Genomic DNA, 23609 nt, shown 5'->3' with positions numbered 1-23609 from the left:
TTCTGGCCTAAATTTTAATAATGACAAATAGGTACGAGAAATATGACATGGCAAAATGACAAAATATTTCAATGAAATTCATCCTGATAAATATTCTGTAGTTATTAACAATACAAAAACCTGTTATCATATTCGTGTTCAATTATCTGAATAAATAAAATGATATTCCGTTGCATAATACGTCAATATAGTTTCATTTCATTTAACTATAGGCCTCGTGTAACGCACGATTTTGAATCTTAAAGGCGAGATAGACTAAAAGAACTGAACAATTAGATTAGAAAAATACTTAAAAAACAACGTAAAAAGTTATTCGAGAATGCAGCTGAGCCACAAACAATTACTCGTGAAATGCAATAAAAAAATAGGAAGAACGAATATGCGCTCGCTTAGTCTAACAGCACCAGTACGAAACGACGACTTCATAACTAGAGCATCAAAATTAAAACGTTTGTTAAAGCTACTAGAAGCCAACATCAGTAAGTGGGGGTCTGTGAATAGATATTTCGAAATCACAGTCAAAGCGTACCCAAAACCATCTGTCGGCATAACTTTTTCTTATTTTTAGTTCTCTACAAAATATGTCCCACAGAGTCCAAATGTGTGACATATTAAAAACGTTCTTATTGTTCATACCAAAATGTAGCAACGCTGAAATAATCTGTCGTCGTTTGTATATCTTTCCGTGCCGTTAACAAGGACCTAAAGGTTTTTATAAATAAATTAAGGGTTTACAATCTAAAATCCATTATACTGTATAAGTAATATTGTGGATTCATACACTGACTACATTAATATTATGGATACTGTGTAGTATTATGATCGTCTAACTACAAAAGTAGCCAATATTAATGTTACTTTAATTGAACATACAAAATTTAGATTTAGTTTCTTCGGTATTAAAATCGGCACTATTTAAAAATTTATCTTGTGTAACGACCTCTAACAAACGTTACTTAGCACTAGTACAAAAAATAAACTGTCGAATATAATAAATATCACTTAACTATATAAACATTCTTATTAAATTTCATTTAAATACTATTTTGTTTATTTGACAATATTCTAGCGAGAGAAAATTGACTAGAGTAGCTGGGGCAAATTCGGACAAAGAGTACCTAGTAAAGAACAATACACTAAAATTCACATATTTTGTGCTAAAATACAATTTAACAAGAGATTATAACGACGAAGAAAAAAAATACAATACCAAAACCACTCCCCAGTGTCACCAAAAAAATTATAATAGTATATAACTTAAGATTTTGTTCTACAAAACCGACAATACAAACAAAAGCGATCATTTGAAACAAGACACTGTTGACAGCAAAGATATTTCGTAACATTCACACAAAAAATACAATCGAATTGACAACCTCTTCCTTTCAGAAGTCGATTAAAAATCAATTTAAAACACTTATCATTTTATATTTGTATAAATTTCTAAATAAAAATTAAAATACATGTATTGATATTATTTCATTGAAATATACAATAAGCTGAACAATTTAAGTACAAAATGCTTTAACACAAATTCTGCTCACTGGAGTGCTCACCTCAACATTGATAATAATTATGCAATTACTTTGTTTTTATTCACAACCATGGTGGGATGGTAACTGTATGACTTAAAATGTTGAGTCAGTACTTATTGATTTATGAAAATTGTACCGTATACAGTCAATATACAGTACGTATAATAAAGAAAACGAATATTTCGTGATATACATAAGCAAAGAGGCATATCATCTAAATTAAAAAGTAATGCACCCAAAATTATGAATGTATATTATAGCACAATGGGCAGTAATATTTCAACCTATAACAATTTTTAAAAGTCCCCTATTTATGTATATATTGGAACATACCTTAACAATAAATGACGAAATAATTACAAATAAAATAATTAAAATACATTTGGCAGCATTTATGGACGAATTCATTACAAAAGTAATCATTACATTACAATCAATAACAATTACATAAGTATAATAAATTACAATAAAATACCTACTTAAATATTATAAATAATATACATGAAATAAGTTACATGCTACTCTATATAAGTATTATATCACCGGATAATTATGATTAATTTAATATTGAAAATACAAATAATTCAATCAAATCTTTATGTTTCAATTATTAATTACATATTAAATTCTGATCGGATGAATATATATTCACTTGTAACAGTACCTACAGTCGTCAAACTTAGCTAAAGTAGCCGTCGTAAATAAATAACAAACTAATTAATATATGATATATTCTATTAATAAATTTGTTTCATATATCTAGAAGGATTGGATAGTAAAAAAAATAGAAAATTTTTAACATTCACATGTCATCTACTAAATATAGGTCACGACAATAAGCCAATGGAAAAATTATAACTCCGACTTAATCCAAAACAATACATTCACAAGCGAAGAAAATGATGTCGTGCCTTGCTGTGTGTCATAAACATATATAAGTACTAATAAGCCTCCTTTACGTTTATGACACATAGCTCATCCAAACACATAACAGTGAGCCAATCGGTAATTTGGTTTAAGACCAACTGGGACTTTTATCATATTTAATATCAAGATACTACTAGATGAATACCTACATACTTCTTAATATAACTGAACATTTTTCTGTATAAAAAAAATGCAGTGAAATATAGAACCTCTTCCTTTTTTGAAGTCAGCTAAAAATACATATATTTTTTTATACAACTTAGAGTGGCAAACAAGCTGACGGTCCTGATGGAAAGTGGTAACCGTCGCCTATAGACATGAGCAGTACCATGAACATAACAGAATATACTGTTTCGTCCCTGATATACCCCATGCGTTGCCATTCCTGAGGACTTAAATGTTATTCCTCTGTACCCTGTAAACTCACGCCATATCCCACCCTTCAAACCGAAACACAACCATGCAAATACAACTGCTTTACGGTTGCAACACGAATGAGATAGAGGTACCCAAGTAAACGACTTTTGTACAAGGTCTCCAACTATATGTCAACTGTAGGTCCTGTACAAAGATTGATATTTTAGTTAGGTACATTTAATATTATCTGACAATTAGTCCCGGATTATCCATATGATAAGCATCTCTGTAGGAGCCACTTACGTGTAACGTATTTGTATATAATTTAACGTGATAAACTCGAGCAAAGATTTTATTTGTATACAGGAGAAATTTTTACCCAAAGACCTCTGCTGAGAAAAGTGGCCCCTTTTCTACTTAATAGTAATCCGGTACTGCATAACATAAATTAGAATACATTTTCTAATGTCTGCGCTATTGTGACACATAAATAAAAATTTCAAATATAGTAAATGAATAGATAGAGAGTATTTGATATCCGGATTTAACCCCAGCTTTATTTAATTATTAATAATAAATAAGTACACTACTAATCTGTACTTATATCGAGCTATACTACTAATACTAAAACAATTTTAGGTATCATTTCAATCACTTAGTATAGAATAGGTAGATGATATTATTGTACTTTTTATATCGAAAGATGTAGACAATTTCCTTGTTCTGCCAGGTAACTATACAAGCATTTAGTTAAATAGAACAAAACTAAGTACTAGAAGTATGTTAACAATTTTTAATACATAAATATCAGCTTAATTTTTAACGAGAAATATAAACATCCATATACATTCTATTATAATATTTATTGATCGAGGTTCACTATTTCAATTGTTAACTCTCATTTATATATAAAATATTACTGTCAAATATATTTATAACACCAAGACAAGTTATATAAATAGTAAATTATTGTTCTGTGATTTATACTTTATCATAAATAGCATTTTAGGTAAATCAGTAATATCTATAAAATACCGATTTCGCAAAAAACTATTAAATAATCGGGTGCCATATATATTTATACGATAAATTTTCCTTTTTATTAAAGTAAATAACTTGAAGGCATGATACCTAGTATCTTTTATCACACTACTGTCAAATGATTATGTAAAATAAATTGACTGTATACAAAATTGCAGTTTTCCTAAATAACAACTACTTACGTTTATTTACAACCGCTTATTAACAGAAATAATAACTCTATAACAATAAGCGCCTGTTCACCAGATGAAAGAGATTTTTTATTCTTTATTTTCTAGCTTTAAAACTACCCAATAGTATGTCAGATATCAGAATAGAATAGAAAAGGATTCCATAGCCATGTTTAAAGATATTTTATAATGCTTAAACATAATTACTGCGTTTGAAACTTATTACCATTATATTTGAAAACTATACATTAAAAAAAATCGCTAAAGCGTTTTTCAGTTTTCTTGATAACAAACCTAATTCTACACGCCAAAAAAGAAATGATCGAAATAATTCTGTATTATTTAATATAAGTTACTATCCTCATTTTACGACACTATTATAATATAATAGTCGTATGCATATATATTATAATATGATGTCTTTAAAACAAAAAAATAAACTATAATAAAATTTTATTCATCATGTTTTGTTGTTTTATTCGAAAACTCTATCTTCGCGTGATGTAATCCAATAAAACCGATGAAAAATCAAATGTTTCATAATTTTGCTAAATAAATCAAGTTCTATTTTTATATTGTTTTTGTACGTTCCGTTTTTGCTACTTTTCGTTTTTGCGACGTTTCGGTTATGCGTTTTTCGAATAAGTATTTAGAAAAAGAAAAAGGAGCAACTATTTTCGAAGCCTAGTTAATTTGCCTTTCTTTTAAATCTATTATTATTTAATGTATACAGAAAGCATTATAACATGCACAAAGGCAAGATTATAAAGAGATTTCTTTCGGTAAATCCAACATTAAATCATTACCAAAACTGACAAAAAGTGTTTTTGTCTAGTTGTCTTTTATTGACAACAACAATAATTAAACAATAATTTGGATATACTGACTTTTTATACGACATAATAATACAACAAACGAATTTATATAAAATTCAATGATGAAGATAGATTATTAGATTGGCATTGAATACACCATAAAAGCTATTTTTATCTTTGGGACACCTTTGATGATAGGTACGTCGGCTTTTAGTCGCGCTCACGCCTCTTATCTTTTCTGTTTCATCAAGAACAGTCTTTAAAATAACCTGAGAATGATACAGTATAACTACAACTTATCATGAAGTATGAGGATAATCCTTTTACAATATATTATCGCTTTCCGTCGCCCGTATCCAATTGCGAGGACGGATTGCTCTATCATTTACACGACCCAGAACTACTAAAAAAAAATATCATTGTTAAGTATTTTGTTGTAACACAGTGTATATAAATGCAAAACAGAGAAAACTAGAACCAGAGACTGAACACCAAAAACTACTAGAGTTAACTACTAGGGTTAAGAAATATTTCACATTACACAAAATTCAACATGGGAAAAGCGAGGGAAACCGCAGGATTTTCTCTAGTTGTCTATAGATGTCTCTCACATTACACTCTACTAATATGATAAAAATGAAGCACCTACACAAATATATATGCTTTATATTATTCATATTTGTACATATGTAAAATGTGTTTGTGAATGACGATGCTCGTTTTATACGGTAGGAATTGAATCAACTCGGCAACTTTGTAATCGGATTACAAGAGCGGATGGCGTGTCTCGCCTGTCCTACATCGTTAATATGTTTTGGAAAACATTATTGGGCTTCTCTAGTAATATTATTTTATTCTATTTATTTTTTTCTTTATCACAAAAAGCTTTTACGTAAACAAGACTTTTTAGTTTCTTATGAAATATTAATCATTGCGTAAAGCATTTAGTTTCATATACGAAACCTTGATCTTGATCTTGAATACCATCAGTAATTATAAGATTGATTGAAATATTTGACAGTTAATTAGATCAAAGTCGACATATTATAAATACATTACATCATGATATAACTCATTATAAACGCAATAGGTACATTAGAATAAAAAAAATGTGTTGAAATAAGGTTTTATACTGTAGTTATTAATGCTGAAATAAACATAGCCCACACTAACATAAATAGTGAAAAAATAAGTTTTATTATATCTTTATGCTCGAGTGCATAATTTAACAACATTGTTATATTACGTATCCTGGAATCCCCACCATTGATAAAATCTACTATAATTAAAATATAGTCTACTTTAAATTAAATAATTAACCTAACACTCAAAATATCATAAGCACAGCCTTCAATTTGAGAGCAGCATGAACACTCGCAGCCTGTTTGTACTACATAATTTTCCAAATAACTCGAAAAAAAATTTAGCAAACAAAACCACTTTTCGCAATTTCTTAGAAATTGTTCAAGTTAAATAAGAGATTACATATATAGCTAATAGATAACATTAAAAAAAGCTATTCTACATTAAAGTTTTTTTGCATTTATTCTGCAAGTGACGCTGTGAAAAAATCTACTCGTAAAAATAATTTTAATGATAATATCAATGGCACATTTTTCTAGATATATTACAGCTCATACAATAAACTCAGCAACCACGTAATTAATGAAAAAGTACAATTATTACAGTTTATATACATTAGTATCAACTAATTATGTATTCTATGGTAATATACCACAAAATGCGAAAATGATATGGATACTTTTATTGCATCTAGCAAATTGTGTTTAATATTGAATCTAAACACATGCATAATATTATTATTGTCAGAATAAACATATTTTATATTTTTTCTTCCATTTCCGAAATATATAAAATTAAACACACCTGATTATACATATTGTTACATCGATATTCTTTTATAAATACAGTTTTTATTACACAAATATAAAATTACAATGAGTATACATATTTTTAGGGTCATTGTTTTTTCCAATACCCGTCGTTTCTCTATTATGACAATAATTATTTGCATCTAAGTGGATAACTACAACGTTGGCACAGTGTGAAGCGAAACGACAGACGCACACACATATTTTCAGTAAATATAGACAATTTGTATTGATGTAAATTACTAGGCCGATAAATATCTTTTTTCAATACAAATGTCTATATATCATTTTTGTTTTTTGTTATCTTGTTTATATATTATAAAAAATTATATATATATATATATATATATATATATATATATATATATATCTATTTACGTAATATTTAGTCACTCAAATTGCTTATAGTAAGAGGTATATGCATGTGAACGCAGGTATTTTGCACTCTGGTGTATGAGACAAACCTCAAACATGCCATTTAACCTCATAGTTATACATGATTCATCTGTATAAAAAAATAAATAGAATGCTTCTTTTACATAATACTGTTCAATATTCTTTTTACATATAAAAGTATTGCCATTATCAATAATAACACCAATATCGTTACAAAAGTTTTTTGAAAGTTGCATAGATTTTATATAGGTAGATTTTCTTATTATGGATAATCTATACAAGATTTAAAAAACCTTGTTCATATTAAGTATTGATCTACCTGGATCTACCTAATGTTCTTGAAAAAAGCTATTCGATTTCAAGAACACTCTCCTTTTTTTATTACTATAACCTTTACCTTTCGCTACACCTTCTATGGACTAAACATACAGTTTTTAAAAAAGAGCAAAATGAAAACGATGATGATCCTTTTAAAACAGATATGTTTTTTTTTAATATTAGATTAAAATATAAAAAAGTCTTAGTAATGTGTTTTGAAATTTTTTTGTTGATATAATTAAAAAAAAATCTCTTTATTTTGTCTCATACTCAAACAAATACCTTAGAATCGCATCGCACTGTACAAATGAAGTAGTAGCTTTCAAATCGATGACAATTACTCAAAGATTAATAAAATATAATTGTAGATAATCATTCATTTTCCATTTGCTTCAAAATCATTATTAATATATTTCTAAACCTCAATTTATAAAAACTTAAATAATATAGACGTATCTACTGGTAAAAAGCTAATTCGAAACAGACAAGGTTAGTCGTCATTATCCATTCCGATAAGCTCTGCTTGCAAACGGCCCTTGGTACGACAGCACGCTGTCAAGCACAAAATTCTCAATGCTAAACGAAATTGTGGGCTGAGTGATATCAATATAACGATTTTCCAAAAGGAGTTTAGTATTCCGAGCCATACGACCCCAAAATGTAACATTGGAATCTTTAGTTCTTGATCAGTGAAGTACTCGTACAATCTTACACCAGCGTATGGTGCCCAGCTGAGCCAAAAAGCACAAACGAGCACAAAACTCATCCAATGGCTTGGATTAGCGAGATTTTCAGCCAAGGCGGTAGCATATTCTTTATCATGAATAGGCGCTCCACTGTTGAGTTTTCGTTTCATGGAAAATATGTAAAAATAATTATAAACTATGGAAATAACACTGGGTCCTAAGACGAGTATCCCTAGAGTAGCGGTGTAGGCGTATGTGGTGCCCCAGTCGAGCATGCAGATAAATGTCTCTTTGTCAAAATTAGCTTCCTTCTTATATCCGAGTAGAGGTGGACAGCACAGCATCGCAGCGGAGATCCAAGTGAAAACCATCCAACATTGACTTCGAGTGCGCGTTTGTACCTGATAGTCCCAATGACGCATTATATGTTGAAATAACTAAATAGTATGAATGTGCATTAAAATGATTTTATAAGAGGGCTATATAATATTTTCGATGCGCCTATTTAATTGGCTCATTTTAATTAAAATCGCTATTCAAAAGAAAATCTATCTAAATTGTACCTACGTATATCATTCATCAAACATCTACTAAAAGCTATAATTATGAACCTACTGTAAACTCGATATACTACAAAAAACTGTATAAAAGTAGCACGATTAATTATTTCAACTGACTAGCAAAAGTAATTAAATATTATAAAAGTGATTCATCTATTGGGATTATACAAAATGTATCGTTTAATATTCATAAAAGGGGAATGAATTAGGGGAGTGATATGCAATGAGGTGAAAATGTTGGTGAAATAATAGAAAATATTCCAAAAGATAAGTACCGTTGCACTAACCGTCTCATATCGGAGAGGTTTCCGGACGGCGAGATAACGGTCCACGGATATCCACATGAATGTGTAGACAGAAACGGACCACAGAGTGACCTCGACATAACCAGCGAGCCGGCACATCAGGTCGCCGAACATCCAGCGACCTGTGATGGCCGGGTAAACCGACAAAGGCACCACAAATAAGCCGCACAGCAAGTCCGCCACCGCTAATGATAATAAGTAGTAATTGATCACTTCATTGGAGAGACCTGTAACATTAATATTTATCGATGTAAAAAATAAAAAATAGCGCTTTCAAAATTACTAAATTACCTTTGGTTTAATTAATGATCAATTATCTATTATCTTCTCAGGAGTTACATATGAGAAATACAATAGCCTTCATCCTGATCTAATAAATAGGTCAAGAACGAAAATAATCTACCTGTTCTACATATAAACCATATCTGAATGTATGAATGAATCGTACGGGAAACACTAATATGCACTACTACTACTACTCATATGAGGGCGTCGCCCTCTAGTGTCAAGAGTTCTTTGCCCGCCATCGTTATACACGAAGGCAAAGCCTTGTGGCTTAACGAACAACAACTTCACATGCCCCCCGCAGCACGAAGCAAATAATTTATCGTTCAGATCAAACATAAATTTGAAAGGTTTGGACTAAAATTCAATCTTACGACAACCGCACCATCTTGTCTAACTGAACTTTCATCATTGAAACATAAGTGACACGAATTTGATAACCAAGTTTAATTATTAATATGAATTTATTTTAACTGGTTTAAGATTTTTTATAATACAACAAATTTAGATATTTACTCCCAAAACAATAATGCCAAATTTTTTCATTCTCTCCAATTAGAGTGGTTATAAGTAGTATGTTAATGGTAAAAATATACATAGTTTGTGATAACAAAACAGCGCATTTTTATCTTTATTAAGCATAGGCCTTTAGGAATCTTTTAAATCAAATTTGCTTTAATCAAATTTCTATTCTAATTGTAACAAAATATTACCCTATATTCTTACTTAAATATAATAGATAGATAGCATTTTACCTTTAAAATTAAGAAAAGCAGCTATAATTAGGAGATTTGATACAACAATAGCGACACCCATGACGGCGATAACAGCGGCCTGCGTAAGTGACTCGAAGGTAGCCAGAGGACTGTCCGCCACGCTCACCTCACCCGTACTAACAGCACCCCCGCGAACACTCATCATCCTGGCTGGCATACCTGCATATACAACAGTCACTAAAATCACATATATTATCATATTAGCTGTTTCCACCATCCCGCGTCGATCAATATATAAAGCACCCTATCTTTTAAGTCATAATAGTAACCTAACCATGTACTAAAATGCTACTCGTCCAATCATCTTTACAAATTTTCACATTTATAAATAACTAGCTGTATCCCGCGGATTCTCCCGCGTGAATCAGTACATAAAGTATTTATTGCACTAAGTTAGAATATAACGTACCCTTATACCAAATATCATCAAATTCGTTAAGAAAATTTTGCGTGGTTGAGTAACAAACATGCAAACATTCAAATATCTTTAGAAACTTTCACATTTATAATATGAGTTAAATTGTAATTGTAATGTACTATGTGCTACTGTTAAGATTCGAAATAAAGCCAACTCTTTGAGAGATTTTAATAAGTCAATACGTCAAACTTATCTACTACATTACTAAAAAAATCTTCATCCATCCATAAGGTATTCTATATGTTAGGATATAACCTACCTGTGTACCAAAGTTCAAACATTACTTTCTTCCATACTTTCATCCATCCATTTTTATAAACTTTTGTATCTACAATATTAATAGGATTATTCAAAGTACTGGTACTTCATTCTACTATTTTTATTATAAAGTGTATTTATTATTTGTATAAGTGATCGAATCGCCTTACTCAGGTGTACTTATACAAATTACTAGCGAATATTGCCACAGGGTATTACTACAAGTCTAATTAAGGAGAAAAATAAATATAAAAATAGTCAATACTAAATTACATTCATTATGTATTCTATTTATGTACCTACATATATTTCCATATTAAAAAAATACAACTAAATAAATTGTTAAGTAAATTCTTTTTTATAAATAGTTTTTCATGTATTTTTTAATATATAATAATTTACAATGAATATAATTATTATAGCAAATTTATTTTTTTATACAACATGCCCCAAAATTCAACGATAAGCCGGCAACAGGTCAAGTTCATGACTAGTCAGAGAAAAATATTTAAAAAATCCCTGTATAATATTTTTGTGTATTACGACCACTATTTGTAAATATCACCGTTGTTTTTAGTATCATGTAACAACCTAAACGGCACTGCTATGCATCACAATACTAAATAAAACCAGAATACCTCTAGTTTTAATACAAAAATGAAATACAATTTGTTTCTTGTCATTTAGGAAAACTTTAACGTTCAGTCAACTTTGACTTGGCGTGCTGAGAAAATAAATATACACACTTTACATAAATATATAAACACTACTATGACAACTTATTTTGAAACTTTTTTAATTTTTTTTTAATCTAAAACTAATCAAGATTCTCAAAATAGTATAACACTCTAGGGATACTGAGGCTAAAAATAAAATATGCTTATTTTTTTCTTACGAGGAACCAAGATTTATAATTAAATCATTATCCTTGAAAACGGTATTGTGTGACCAAAGATAGAATTTGGATCACTTTCAGTATATTCAGTATATCGATCTACTTTCAGTAGATAAATGTTGTCAGTCGATATTTTAAAGTACGAGTGAAGTAAATAATTAGACCATGGCTAAATTAAGTGGGATGGGTAGTGTGGCTATTAAACATTTAGAGCAAGATGAATTGAAACGAAATTTTTGTTGTACCTTATTGAGTTGAAAGAACAGGCGGCAGGTAACCAAACCAGCACCACGCTGTTGCGACATCGGTCAGTGTCATATACGGACTGCCACATTTGTCGTTGCAAGATTTATCAATAAAATTAACATAATCACGTGATTCTCGATTTCGATAAATTGTAACTATGTATTGTAACTTGTACTTTTATGTTTTATTGCCATTAATTGTAGCGAAGTAACAAAACTACCTGAAAGTCTACCCCATAGAAAATAATAACCATCACAACCAATTTTCTACACACTGATGCCCATAGCACTAACGCTCTTACTGTCTTCCTGAGAATTTCCTAATATAATGTAAGTGATTAATTTTTTTAATGAATGATAATAGAATGGTAACCCCGCCTGCGCTAACGGTATACGCTGACAGGGTACCAGTGTGGGGCGATAGATGAGAATGAAAAGGCAGGTCAGTTAGCTCATCGTGATGGATACCAGGGGTAATCACGTGGAGGTTGACTTGACAGGATATATTATCAGCAATGAGGCTAGTAATCCGCATTATTAACAAATCCTTTACTCCCTCTCCCCCTGCCTCCAATCATTACATTAGTGGACTTAAATAGGTCATATTGAAGAAAATTATTCACTACATTTATAAATTTTACAAAACATTTAAGGTATATGATAAAGTTTAGGCTGTTTGGAGTTTGAAGTATTTTGTCCTTTTTACATTAATTTCTCAGCAGATAGTAAAAAAACACTAATATTTAAAATAGATTTATTGGACATTTTAATTTTTATGAATAAGGAGATAAATTATGTCAACACATAGATATGTGTTGACATAATTTATCTATTATAGATTATTATATTTGCATTAATGCCTTATACAGAGAGAGCGCAAATAAATAAATAATGGTTGCTAGTTCTTTATATAACTTAAGCGTTGAACTGAATAACGGGATTACTAGGGCAATTTTAATAAAAATAACTCCACACAATTAGACAACAAATCTTCTTATAGCTTTAAATAAATAATGTATCGCAAAGTCTTACCATTAACGATGACACGAAGGCAAGTAAAGGAGCTTGCAAGACAAATCAGCCATTTTGAAAAATCGCTTATGCCCAATTGTACCTGTGAAACAATGCAGAATTAATACTGATTTTGAAATTAATATTAAAGATATGTTAATGAACTGATGATATAATGATATATAAATTAATAAAATTTTGCAGGAAATCTGTTGATCTGTCTTTCTGACTGATTTTATAACAAATATTATCTTTTTGGCTATGTATAATCACAATTATTATTTATTTCATTTTATTGCTCAAACTTAGAGAAATTAAATTAAATGGAAATAATTAATTTAATTATTCTAACTTTAAGCTTGAGTTTCCTACACAACATATAAGGAGATGTATACCATATATAGAGATATAATGGCAAATATTGTTGATGGTCCAAAAGCTTTGACACTAAAATACGAGTAAATGTATTAGTTATATGACGGCAACGACAAGAGATGACCTATTTTCTCCGGTCGGTCATCGGCACAACTGTTAAGTGCTAGCTCAGGTCATTCTATTTTAGTTTACAACCTACCAACGTAGAACTATCACTTTCACTATTAAAATGTAATGAATTGTCAACCCCTTCCATTGTATTTTATGTGACGTAAATTAAATCGACACCGCTACAGACACTCATTTCATTCTTTATTTTTTTTTTGTTTTACATTTTACTACTCGAAATTTCTGCATCTATTATAGATACGTTAATTTTATAAATAACACCATATATGACCATCTTATTTCTTATCTTACTAATATAATAAAATTGTAATTAAACTATGTCTGTAAAGAAAACTTCATTCTTTAGTTGCTCTTATGAGCAACCAGAAACCAAAACAATAATTTTTAGAATTTTTGTCTGCCTGTCTATATGTTTATTGCAGCATCACGAAAAACAACTGTATCAAATTAAATGAGATTTTTATAGTTGTGTTCCTGAGGATATAACTTAAATTATGACGTATGTTTTATCTTGAAGCACTTTGAAGCGGCTATATCTCACAAAATCCTAACAAATGAGATAGGCAAAAGGTTGGAAGCAATAAACAGCAATAAACTCACTTACGAAGTCTGGAACAATTACAATAATTTTAGATAATTTCAAAGACACCTGATTTGATGGGATTAAAAAATATTATATTATAAGGGTGAAGTCACATTTCAGAGGAGATAGTTTTATCGACTAACGGTCAATCTTATTCCACTGCTCTCATTTTGCTATATTTATATATGTGATCATAAATTTAAAATAAATAATAGTTTTAACGTTCATCGACCCCTAGTTGTAGTACGTACTTATTTCGTACTTACGTGTTCATACATAAAAGTATAACTGTAATTAATTATCTTCGTGTATAGCACACACCTTGTTCCCTTGCGTGTAATTCATTGTGATAAATTCTAGAGTATTGGATGACTCTACATATCTACATTATTGTGGTGTTAATAAAATTAGGACTTAAAAGACTTATTATCAATTAAAATATTTCCAGGTACCGTATACCATCCTAATGTAAATAGTACTAAATCCCTTACATAAATTCACATTAATACCTGATTTTTTCGACTTTTATAATTCGATATACGACGATAAATAGTTATACTTAACATAAATAAATATACATTACATAAATACACAATTACAACATACTAAAGCACTTCAATAGATATGTTTATGGATATAGCAATCAACCCAGCTTCATTTAAATTAAATTTTAAAGTAAAACAGTAGTTAGGCCATAGATTAATTAACAGATACAATGTGTGTCAGGTCAGGTCATGGGAAACTCTACTATAATATAGGCACAGGGGCGTGTATACATATTTAAGCAGCACTATGTACACTGTCGCAGACAATTCCCTATTGCTCTTTTGTTGACCTAAATCAGGATTTCTCAAAGTGGGGTACGCGTATCACTTGGGCTATATCAATTAATCGTAGAGGGTACGCGACAAAATTTGCTTAACGGCTTATGTGGTGTATTATGGATTTTCATATTTGGTCATATTAGAGATGAAATATAAAAATCTAGTAAACGCTGAATCTGAAATAAGATTAAAATTGAGCTTCAAGAATCGATATCGTTTACATTAAAAACAACTACACCTATCACACTCATCATCACCATCATCATCATGTCAGACGTCAATTGTTCACTGCTGAACATAGACCTCCCCCTATTTTTGTCAATAGTAGCCACGCTTGACAGACGGGTTAGCAACGACGCTGCTGCCCATCCATACCTTTGTCGCCTCTTACGACACCCACCGGATAGGAAAGGATGGCCTATTACATTAAATTAGCTGAATTATAGAAATAACATTTTTCTATTGCTATTTTGTACTTCTTTTTTTATCAATCCATATAATAAAATCGTAACTGGTCGCTGTCTATAATTTTGAAGATATATAAGAAAAAATATTTAAGGGAGCTTTATGAACGCAATAGAACCCAAAACAATTATTTTTAGCACTTTGTCACTTTGTCTGTTTGTTTGTCTGTACGTTTATGCGTGCTAATCTCAGAAGCGTCTTAACCGATTGGAATGCAGTTTTCACTAATGCGTTGTGGTTTTGCTCCACTTAACATTTACTGTTTGTTTTATTTCAATCGGTTCACAAATAACAAAATTTTATTAATATAAAATGCTATAAAATAACCGATTCGTTGAATTGGCTGAAACTTTATAAAGGTAGATTATATAGCATATTTTAACTCATAGGATATTATATATATTTACGCAATCAGCTTCGCGGGAAACAGATAATATTATTTAAAAAATACCTTATTTTTTCTATCGATGGTAAATTTTTTTAAGCGTTTTGCCGTGGTATAGAAAGCCTAATAAGGGTACGTAGAACCATAACTTTAAAAAACCCTGACCCAAATAAACCCTCTGAGACGTACGTAGCACGTTAAAAGTATGAAATAACAATGAAAATTATTCATAATTCTCACGAGTAAATGCATTTTTATTACTATTTACACTGAAATAAGGTTGCATGCATAGATAATCAGCACGGAACTCCAGTATAAACAAATTTATATCACAAGGAATAAAACCGAATAAAAGTATAAACTCCGATTTTTGCAATGCAAAACGGGAAAATAAACGTACTTTCAATAAATTACTGAAGCGAATTTCTGTAATAAAACATGCTAAGTAGGTTTTATAAAATATATGTATGTATAGATTAATTATTATCCACCGCACGTTCATCCGTAAACGCGACGGTACTACGTTGTTGAGTTAGTAGGACAGCCAACTCTTATTTACCTATAATAAAACCGTAACTAGATCACGTCTGTACAAGGAAGATATTTAAAAAAAAATTATATGAGAGGTCTTATAAGAGCAATATGTTAAAACTATTATTTTTTTTATTTGTATATCTGTCTGTTTGTTCCAATATTACGCAAAAAATACTATACCAAATTAGATTCAGTTTTTATAGTTGCATTCCTGAAGGTGTAACTTAAAATCTACTATATGTGTTATCCTGATACGTCGTCTAGAAATGGCCTATTTCATTGGTTTATCTACTTCTAAAATCCATGCGAACGGAGTAGCGGGCAAAAACTAGTTGTAATACATGCTGGCTATTTTTAAATAACTTTAAGAAGGAAAATCTTTTTTTTTAATTTCCGCTCAATTTACGTATACTAATATTATAAAACGGAACATTTAATTTGACCGCACTAATCTCTGAAACTCGGATTTGAAGAAATACTCCTATGTTTGCATTTGATTATTGATTTCCTCTCTCCTTTCTTGAGAACAGGTTGAACATGAAGATACGATCAAGAACGAAACCACGGGGAATAAATAGTTCGCCGATATTTTTAAAAGTATATTATGCAATACCTGTACTATAATAGGTTTCGATAAAACTTGATAAAAATATAAACAAACGAATAAATGACCCGACTATATCCGCTCATGACCAATATTAATTCAAATTAAAAATAGATTAATTGAATGTGTCAATTTGTTACTAAATTAATTTAGAGAATGTTCCAACAGAGATCCTGCATCATGCAAGCATGCTATCACAGTTGCTTATTGTAGGATGTAATAATTAAGAATATATTTTTATTTATCTATTCTTTATTGCACAATAAAATTTGTACAAATGGTGAGTTTAATGCCATATGGCATTCTCTACCAGCCAATCATTAGATAAAAACAGATATTTTTTTTATACAACTTAGAATGGCAAACAAGCTGGCGGCCCACCTGATGGAAAGTGGTAACCGTTGGCTATAGACATGAGCAGCACCATGGACATAACAGAGTATACTGTTTCGCCCATGATACCCCCCATGCGTTGCCATTCCTGAGGACTCAGGTGTTATTCCTCTGTACCCAGTAAATTCACGCCATATCTCACCCTTCAAACCGAAACACAGCCATGCAAACACAACTGCTTCACAGTTGAAACACGAATGGGACAGAGGTACCCAAGCAATCGACTTTTGTACAAAGTCTCCCTCTGATTATATTTATAGCTTGTTTTTAAACAACCCTCTAACCTGGTAAATACAATTTTCTCGTCAAAATTCAAAAACAACTTTGTATATACATTTTGCTATACATAGTCACGAAATTTACCCGCGTGCTATGAAACCAATCTGAGTTTGTAGTTTGGACGACATATCAACTTACAATTAATAGATGTCAAACTTGTTTCTTGTTGTAGTTCTGGATATCATAGAAAATGATAGTCATTTTAATAGATATGTATATTCACACTGAACACTCTCTTAAAAAAATACTTTTTTAATTTAGACAGCTGATGATTTAGTGGACAGCTTTATCTAATAATTATAACTAGTTTCACTGTCAAGAAACCGCATCTTTTACCTGTAATGACAGTTTTCTAAATGATGCTGATGAAAATGTGATGATAGAATCGGAAATAACTTCCTAACGTAAAAAGTAAGTTATTCTACCTTTGTGATGTTGGCAAGATATAAAAAAAAAATTTAAAAAAATGCACCTTGTTCTTTGTTCTTCATTGTATACAAAAAGGTATATTTAAACATATTAGTACACAAGGGCGAGATTATCTCTAAAAGAGATTTCTTTCAGAAACCCAATATGAGATAAACTGACAGTTTATTCGTAGTTACAGGCATAAATGTGCACTTTGTACTTATTTTCTATTCTTTTTATTTTTTTTTTTATCCCTAACTAACTCCCTATCATGAAGATTCAGTTTATGAAATGAACCACTTTCGATATTTTCCCAAGAAACTACAGTTGGCAGCATGGGACTTTCAGAACATAGCTAAAAATATTTTTTTAAGATTGGCAAAACACGCGTGATGCCTCTGGCGGTAGTGGTGTTCATAAGTCGCTAATCATAAACTATTCATAGGACAGTCAACGTTTATTAGGGTTTGCTATCCCGCAGTCTTTTCTTTCCAGCTGCATATTTGCAGTAAGTTTACAATTACAGCGGGATCCCACAGTAATCTCCGCAACATTTAATCCATATCAAATATCCGATTTTTCGAATTTCAAACTAATATTATCAATTTTTTAACTAATATTCTTTAAAAATATTTTTACTAACTTATAATTTCCATTTTTTACTTCTAGAAAGAATTTTTATTATTGTTTTTTTTTTAATATTCTTAAACTAGTATGTAAATAAACATAAAAATTATATAAACGTCAATATAAATAACCAAATAAATAAATAAATAATGGGTTAAAAATATATTTATATATGAAAATTAAAATTCCTGTATAAAAAAATTAAAAAATATTAAAAGTAAATTAAGTTCATACAACTGTCTATTCTTGAGTTTTATTTACTTATTTTTTCGTGTACAAACTTATACTTGTACTTTCGTGTACAGTATTGTACTTATTTTAGAATATATTTCATTATTTTTGTTTTATTTTATTTTACTTCTTTTGAATAGTTGAATCTTCTATTATTGTTTAGTTTGCTAGCAAGAATTACAAAAATCAATTTAACCATTTCTTTTATCTTTAGTACCTATTTTTTTAATATTATATATATTAAATTATAATATACATATTAAAAGTATATAAATGTATGCCATGTCCAGACGTAATCGTGTTTTCTCAACACACAAAAGGGACCGCTGTAAGCAAAACTGGAGTGTTTTTTTAAGATAGCACGTAATCCATGTAATTACATGGTAAGAGCTGCGAAATACTACTATATACATTCTAATTTTAAAAATTCTCCCTCGGCTAGTACATAGAAGTTTCTCAAATCACTAGGTTTGTGTTAGCAGATCTGCGAATATACTTCAATTATATCTCTTAACGACTTTAAGTTTTCTATTCTCCTTAGTATCCCGTTTTAGATACTTCTACTAAATGTAATATCTTGGCTGAGATTGCTTCCTGACCCTCTCCATCTACAAGATCTTAAGAAGTTTTCATTTTCTTCTGTCACGGCTAAGAAGATCCATAATTTCTTCCATTAAGTTTAATTATATAAGTTCCAATGATTTGAGTAGGATTATAGTCATTGTCATACTTGAAATCGTACTGCCTCTGATCACTCACACCATCTACTTCTTTCTTAATTCCAGTACGTTTTCTTATAAAGGGCTGGATACTTTCAAACTTCCACTCCCTAAAGTATCTTCTCTCAAACTTCTCAAGAACTTTAGGCCTATCTTTATTCTGTCTTTTCTTTCGAAAATATTAATTCATAAACAGTTATATAATTTTGTTTTTCAAAAAGTAATTGAAGATGTGAGAGAGGGCTTGGAACATGGTAAATTAACTGTACTGTCTTAAAAGACTTTTCTTATGTCTTCAATACCGTTGATCATGATATTCTTATTTAAAAAAAATAGGAAGGAGAATATTTCTGAATCTGTAATCAACTGATTCTCTACTTATTCGTGGTTGGTGTCAATTATTTGTTATTTGATTGGTCTGCCCCAATCATAATCGATATTCTTTCTCCTATACTCTTCTCAATTTTTATAGATTTTTATTAAATTTTAGTAATATCCTTGACTGATTTTATCATCAATATGCCAATGATTTGCAATTAAATGCCCAAGCTGAATCAGATCGAATCCCCAAAGTCATTGATGAGACAAACACCACGCTATATCAAATTCTTGTCTGGTACAATGGATGTGGATTTTCAATCAATTCCAATCAATCCAAATACCAAGCTATTATTCTTGGAAGTTCGAGATAACTTTGCTGAATTAATAACAATTCATTGCCTTCGATTCTCTCCAATAGTCTAAATCCCTTATTGTACCTAAAAGAAGGACCTTGGCTTTACTATTGGTAAAATGCTCGGTTAGAATTGCTATGTTAAAGAAATCTTACGAAAAGTTACGTTCTCTTTTTGTTTTATATAAGTTAATAAACTCTCTCCCAAGCACTACCAAAGTATTACTTGTCCAATTACTAGTATTTCCTTTGTTGAACTATGCTAATATGTGTTAGTCTAATATGAATAAGGACCTTCTAAATAAATTAGATCGTCTTCTCAATAATTGTATCCGCTTTATTTATGGGCTGCGTAATAAGATATATTTTGTTGTTCTTAGCTTAATGACTGCCCTTCAAACGACGTAAAAATATTCGTCTGTTTTGTATTGTCTATTCTATTTTATACGATCTCTCGCCTGAATATCTTAACTCTTCGTAGACGTTAGTAACCGATGTCTTCGATCTTCTAAAAATCTCCTGCTCCATGTTGCTGTCCACTACACTGGCTTTATCTCTAATTGTTTTATCATTCAAGCTATCAAGCACTGGAATCGAAAGGAACGCATGAATAACTATATAAAGAATCCTATGCGCTAAGATATAATCTATCCGTGTACTATATTTTAATTAGCAGCTTTTGCATGAAAGAGTAATAAACCATATATTGTAATGCATGCATTATAATATTTATAAGTTACATATTATTGTGTTTCTATCTACTTCTTGCTACAGGAATTCTGTAAGTCTCACTGATATATGAGAAATCGCTGAAATACGGTAATGCGATATGCGGGATTGCAAACCCTACTGCTTACTAACAGGTAGGCTGTATGCTTGTTTGTATCTCAATGACATAAAAAAATATCGTACAATATGAAAAATTTTCTTACAAAAAATAAAAATTGAATTTAAAAAAGTCTAAAGATTAATCAAATAACATTATTTCGTAGCAGATTCGTAGCGCTACCTTTTTCACTAACACTATATCAGCAATGATAAATACTGCCCACTGTAAAATTTTGGGATTTTGGGAATATTTCATATTATTACAACACAAACTATAATTCTTATATTTTCACTAACACTACAAACCGACGTTACTGCACGGCATAACTTTTGATTTAAATAAATAAACACGGCGTAGCTACCAACGTAGCATTAGTAACTGAATTTACAAATTTTAAAAAGTCTCAGCAAATGACTATCTAATCCACTATTTGCATTTTATGCAAAACAATTAGAAAATGCCATTTTAAATACAAATACACCTAACGATATTACGCAATGAAATGTACATTGAAACAAGAACAGGAAATACGATTTCGACAGTGAAACGCATTGCGCAGCTGCAATAATCGAAGGTCAAGTTGAACCCGGGCATCAAGGTCGCATGTAATTCAATAGTTTACTCCATCGTCAAAATCATGTCTCTATGGAATTGATTTTACCTCATTGAGTTACGGGTTACAATTATGTCAGTCAACAATATACATGTGATATCATTTGTTTACGAGTATGTAATAAATGTATTAGGCAGTTAAAAGTATACATTACATTGATGTATTTAATAACAATAACATACGTCACATTTATGATACCCAATAAGTGGTTAAAACCACAATTAGGCACAGAATACAATAAAAATTGAATCACATGCACTCGCTTCGCTTACAATAGCACAATATATAATGAATATTGGTTGATGAGTCTTTTTTGGTCATAAATATAATGTGTTAAAGATATAGTTTACAATGTTCTATTAGGAATAATTAATTTTGACTTTGAGTGATTATGTTTGCGTAAACGGAGACGTGTGACTTTAATATGACGATAAACGCGATGTTATTATTGTTCGGACGGGGGTCGAGGCGCACGTTGTGCTGGGGAGTCAAGGTCAGCCCGTGGGAGCTTCGCTGGTGGCCGGGCGCTCCAAGGTCGCTTAGCTCCCGCCCCTCGCCACTTCGCAATCGATACCAAATTACAAACGCAAATGCACATCTTATACCGGCATTTTTTTTTAAAACAACCGGACAGTCACCTTTATCCTTTACTAACAACTACATTACAAATTACCTGTATAATCGTATTCACTGTTTCATAGGTAATTACAATAAACAGATCACAAAAACTAAAACTTATTAAGAATAGCAAATAATAATTAAGTACTTACTCCTAAAACTGTGTTATGAAGATAGAAATCGACGTTCATTCAAATTAACAATACTTATCATCCCATATTCTCTCGACATATACATAGCCCGGTGACAGTACAATAAATAATACTCATTTCTATATTGTACGAAAGCTAGAAATAAAGAAAAAATATACAAGTCTAATTACAGTAAGCAACTATGTCTAAATATAAGAATCACTATTAAAAAAATCAAGTAAATATCTTACTTCTATGTAACAAGCAAAATAGCATAGGCAGACGGTAACTAAATACATACCTACGCAATTTAGACAATTAAACACCTATACCTCAATATATATATATAAGTTTTGTATGTATGTATGTTAATCTTATGTAAATTCGAATAGGCGCTGATTTTATATTTAAATAAGAGTACTTACAAATTTCTACGTCATTTAAATCCTTTAATTCAAAGAATATAGTGAAAGCTTTATTTACGTATAATGTTTGGATTGAAAAAAAAAACAATTTATGAAAAGTTTTATTGTGAATTTATGTAAAACTTTATAAGTTGGTAACTTACTTTATTATCATCACGATATGCCGATCGTACAAGGTGACTGTGGCAGCGTTAGAGACGCGGGCACGGGCCTACCGGCCTCGTCCGCGACTTTTGCTGCCGTGCCCTTCCACAGCTCAGCTCACCCTTGCTCCAGTGTGGCGCCTACTGTACCGAAATGTTCACTGCGGAGACAACGGCGCGCGCAAACCCCGCGCGTTCCCCGTCTCCGCCCGCGCACTTAACTTTCCACCATCGATTCATCGTTTAGCCACTTTTTATCACTGAAACTTGAGTTCAGTCGACGAATTGGGTCAGTTACGATTCACGCATCAATGAATGGTTCCGTAACTTAAGAAAGTGTTGCGTTTTGCCTCGTTTTGCACTCATCCCTCGACACGGTCCTTGCACATTAAATGAATTACAGATTAATTTATAAGTAGAAAATTTTGTATATTTTGTATATATATATATATATATATATATATATATATATATATATATATATATATATATATATATATATATATATATATATATTCAGTTATTATAACTAAAACAAAGCACGTAATCAGCAACAGAGCATCGACATACTTTTTAGGTGTTATTTCAGTTAGGGTTTTTCTATTATTATTTGAATTAGAACAGATACTCGTCCGCGTGGTCCAGACATAGAATGGGCCAGCCCTACCTTTCCCGTGTATGTCTTAAAAGGCGTAAACATCTATAAAGCCTAACTGCGGTTGCCAGTAAGC

At 30.6% G+C, this 23609-nt stretch overlaps 1 protein-coding gene across 7 annotated transcripts; it reads right to left on the bottom strand.

Annotated features, from left to right (window-relative positions):
- Window positions 1–23058, bottom strand: LOC113521141 (G-protein coupled receptor 52). 7 transcript variants are annotated; one of them, XM_026906577.3, is made up of 6 exons: window positions 22879–23058; window positions 22332–22466; window positions 12912–12993; window positions 10043–10222; window positions 8985–9229; window positions 1–8538 (listed from the first exon to the last, which is right to left on the bottom strand). In XM_026906577.3, the coding sequence occupies exons 2-6, from the start codon at window positions 22368–22370 to the stop codon at window positions 7942–7944; spliced, it is 1143 nt and encodes a 380-aa protein (XP_026762378.2). In that variant the 5' UTR covers window positions 22371–22466; window positions 22879–23058; the 3' UTR covers window positions 1–7941. The 7 variants fall into 7 exon arrangements, with proteins under 7 accessions (XP_026762378.2, XP_031767226.1, XP_052752546.1 ...); XM_031911366.2 differs by having other exon boundaries at window positions 8973–9229; window positions 22879–23055; XM_052896586.1 differs by lacking the exon at window positions 22879–23058 and adding an exon at window positions 20414–20706 and having other exon boundaries at window positions 8973–9229; window positions 22332–22459.
- Window positions 23059–23609: the final 551 nt, after the last annotated feature.

This window comes from Galleria mellonella, unplaced genomic scaffold, assembly GCF_026898425.1.
Source record: "Galleria mellonella isolate WM207_F2 unplaced genomic scaffold, CSIRO_AGI_GalMel_v1 utg33, whole genome shotgun sequence".
Lineage (NCBI taxonomy): Eukaryota > Metazoa > Arthropoda > Insecta > Lepidoptera > Pyralidae > Galleria > Galleria mellonella.
This window is presented reverse-complemented; position numbering and strand designations above follow the sequence as displayed.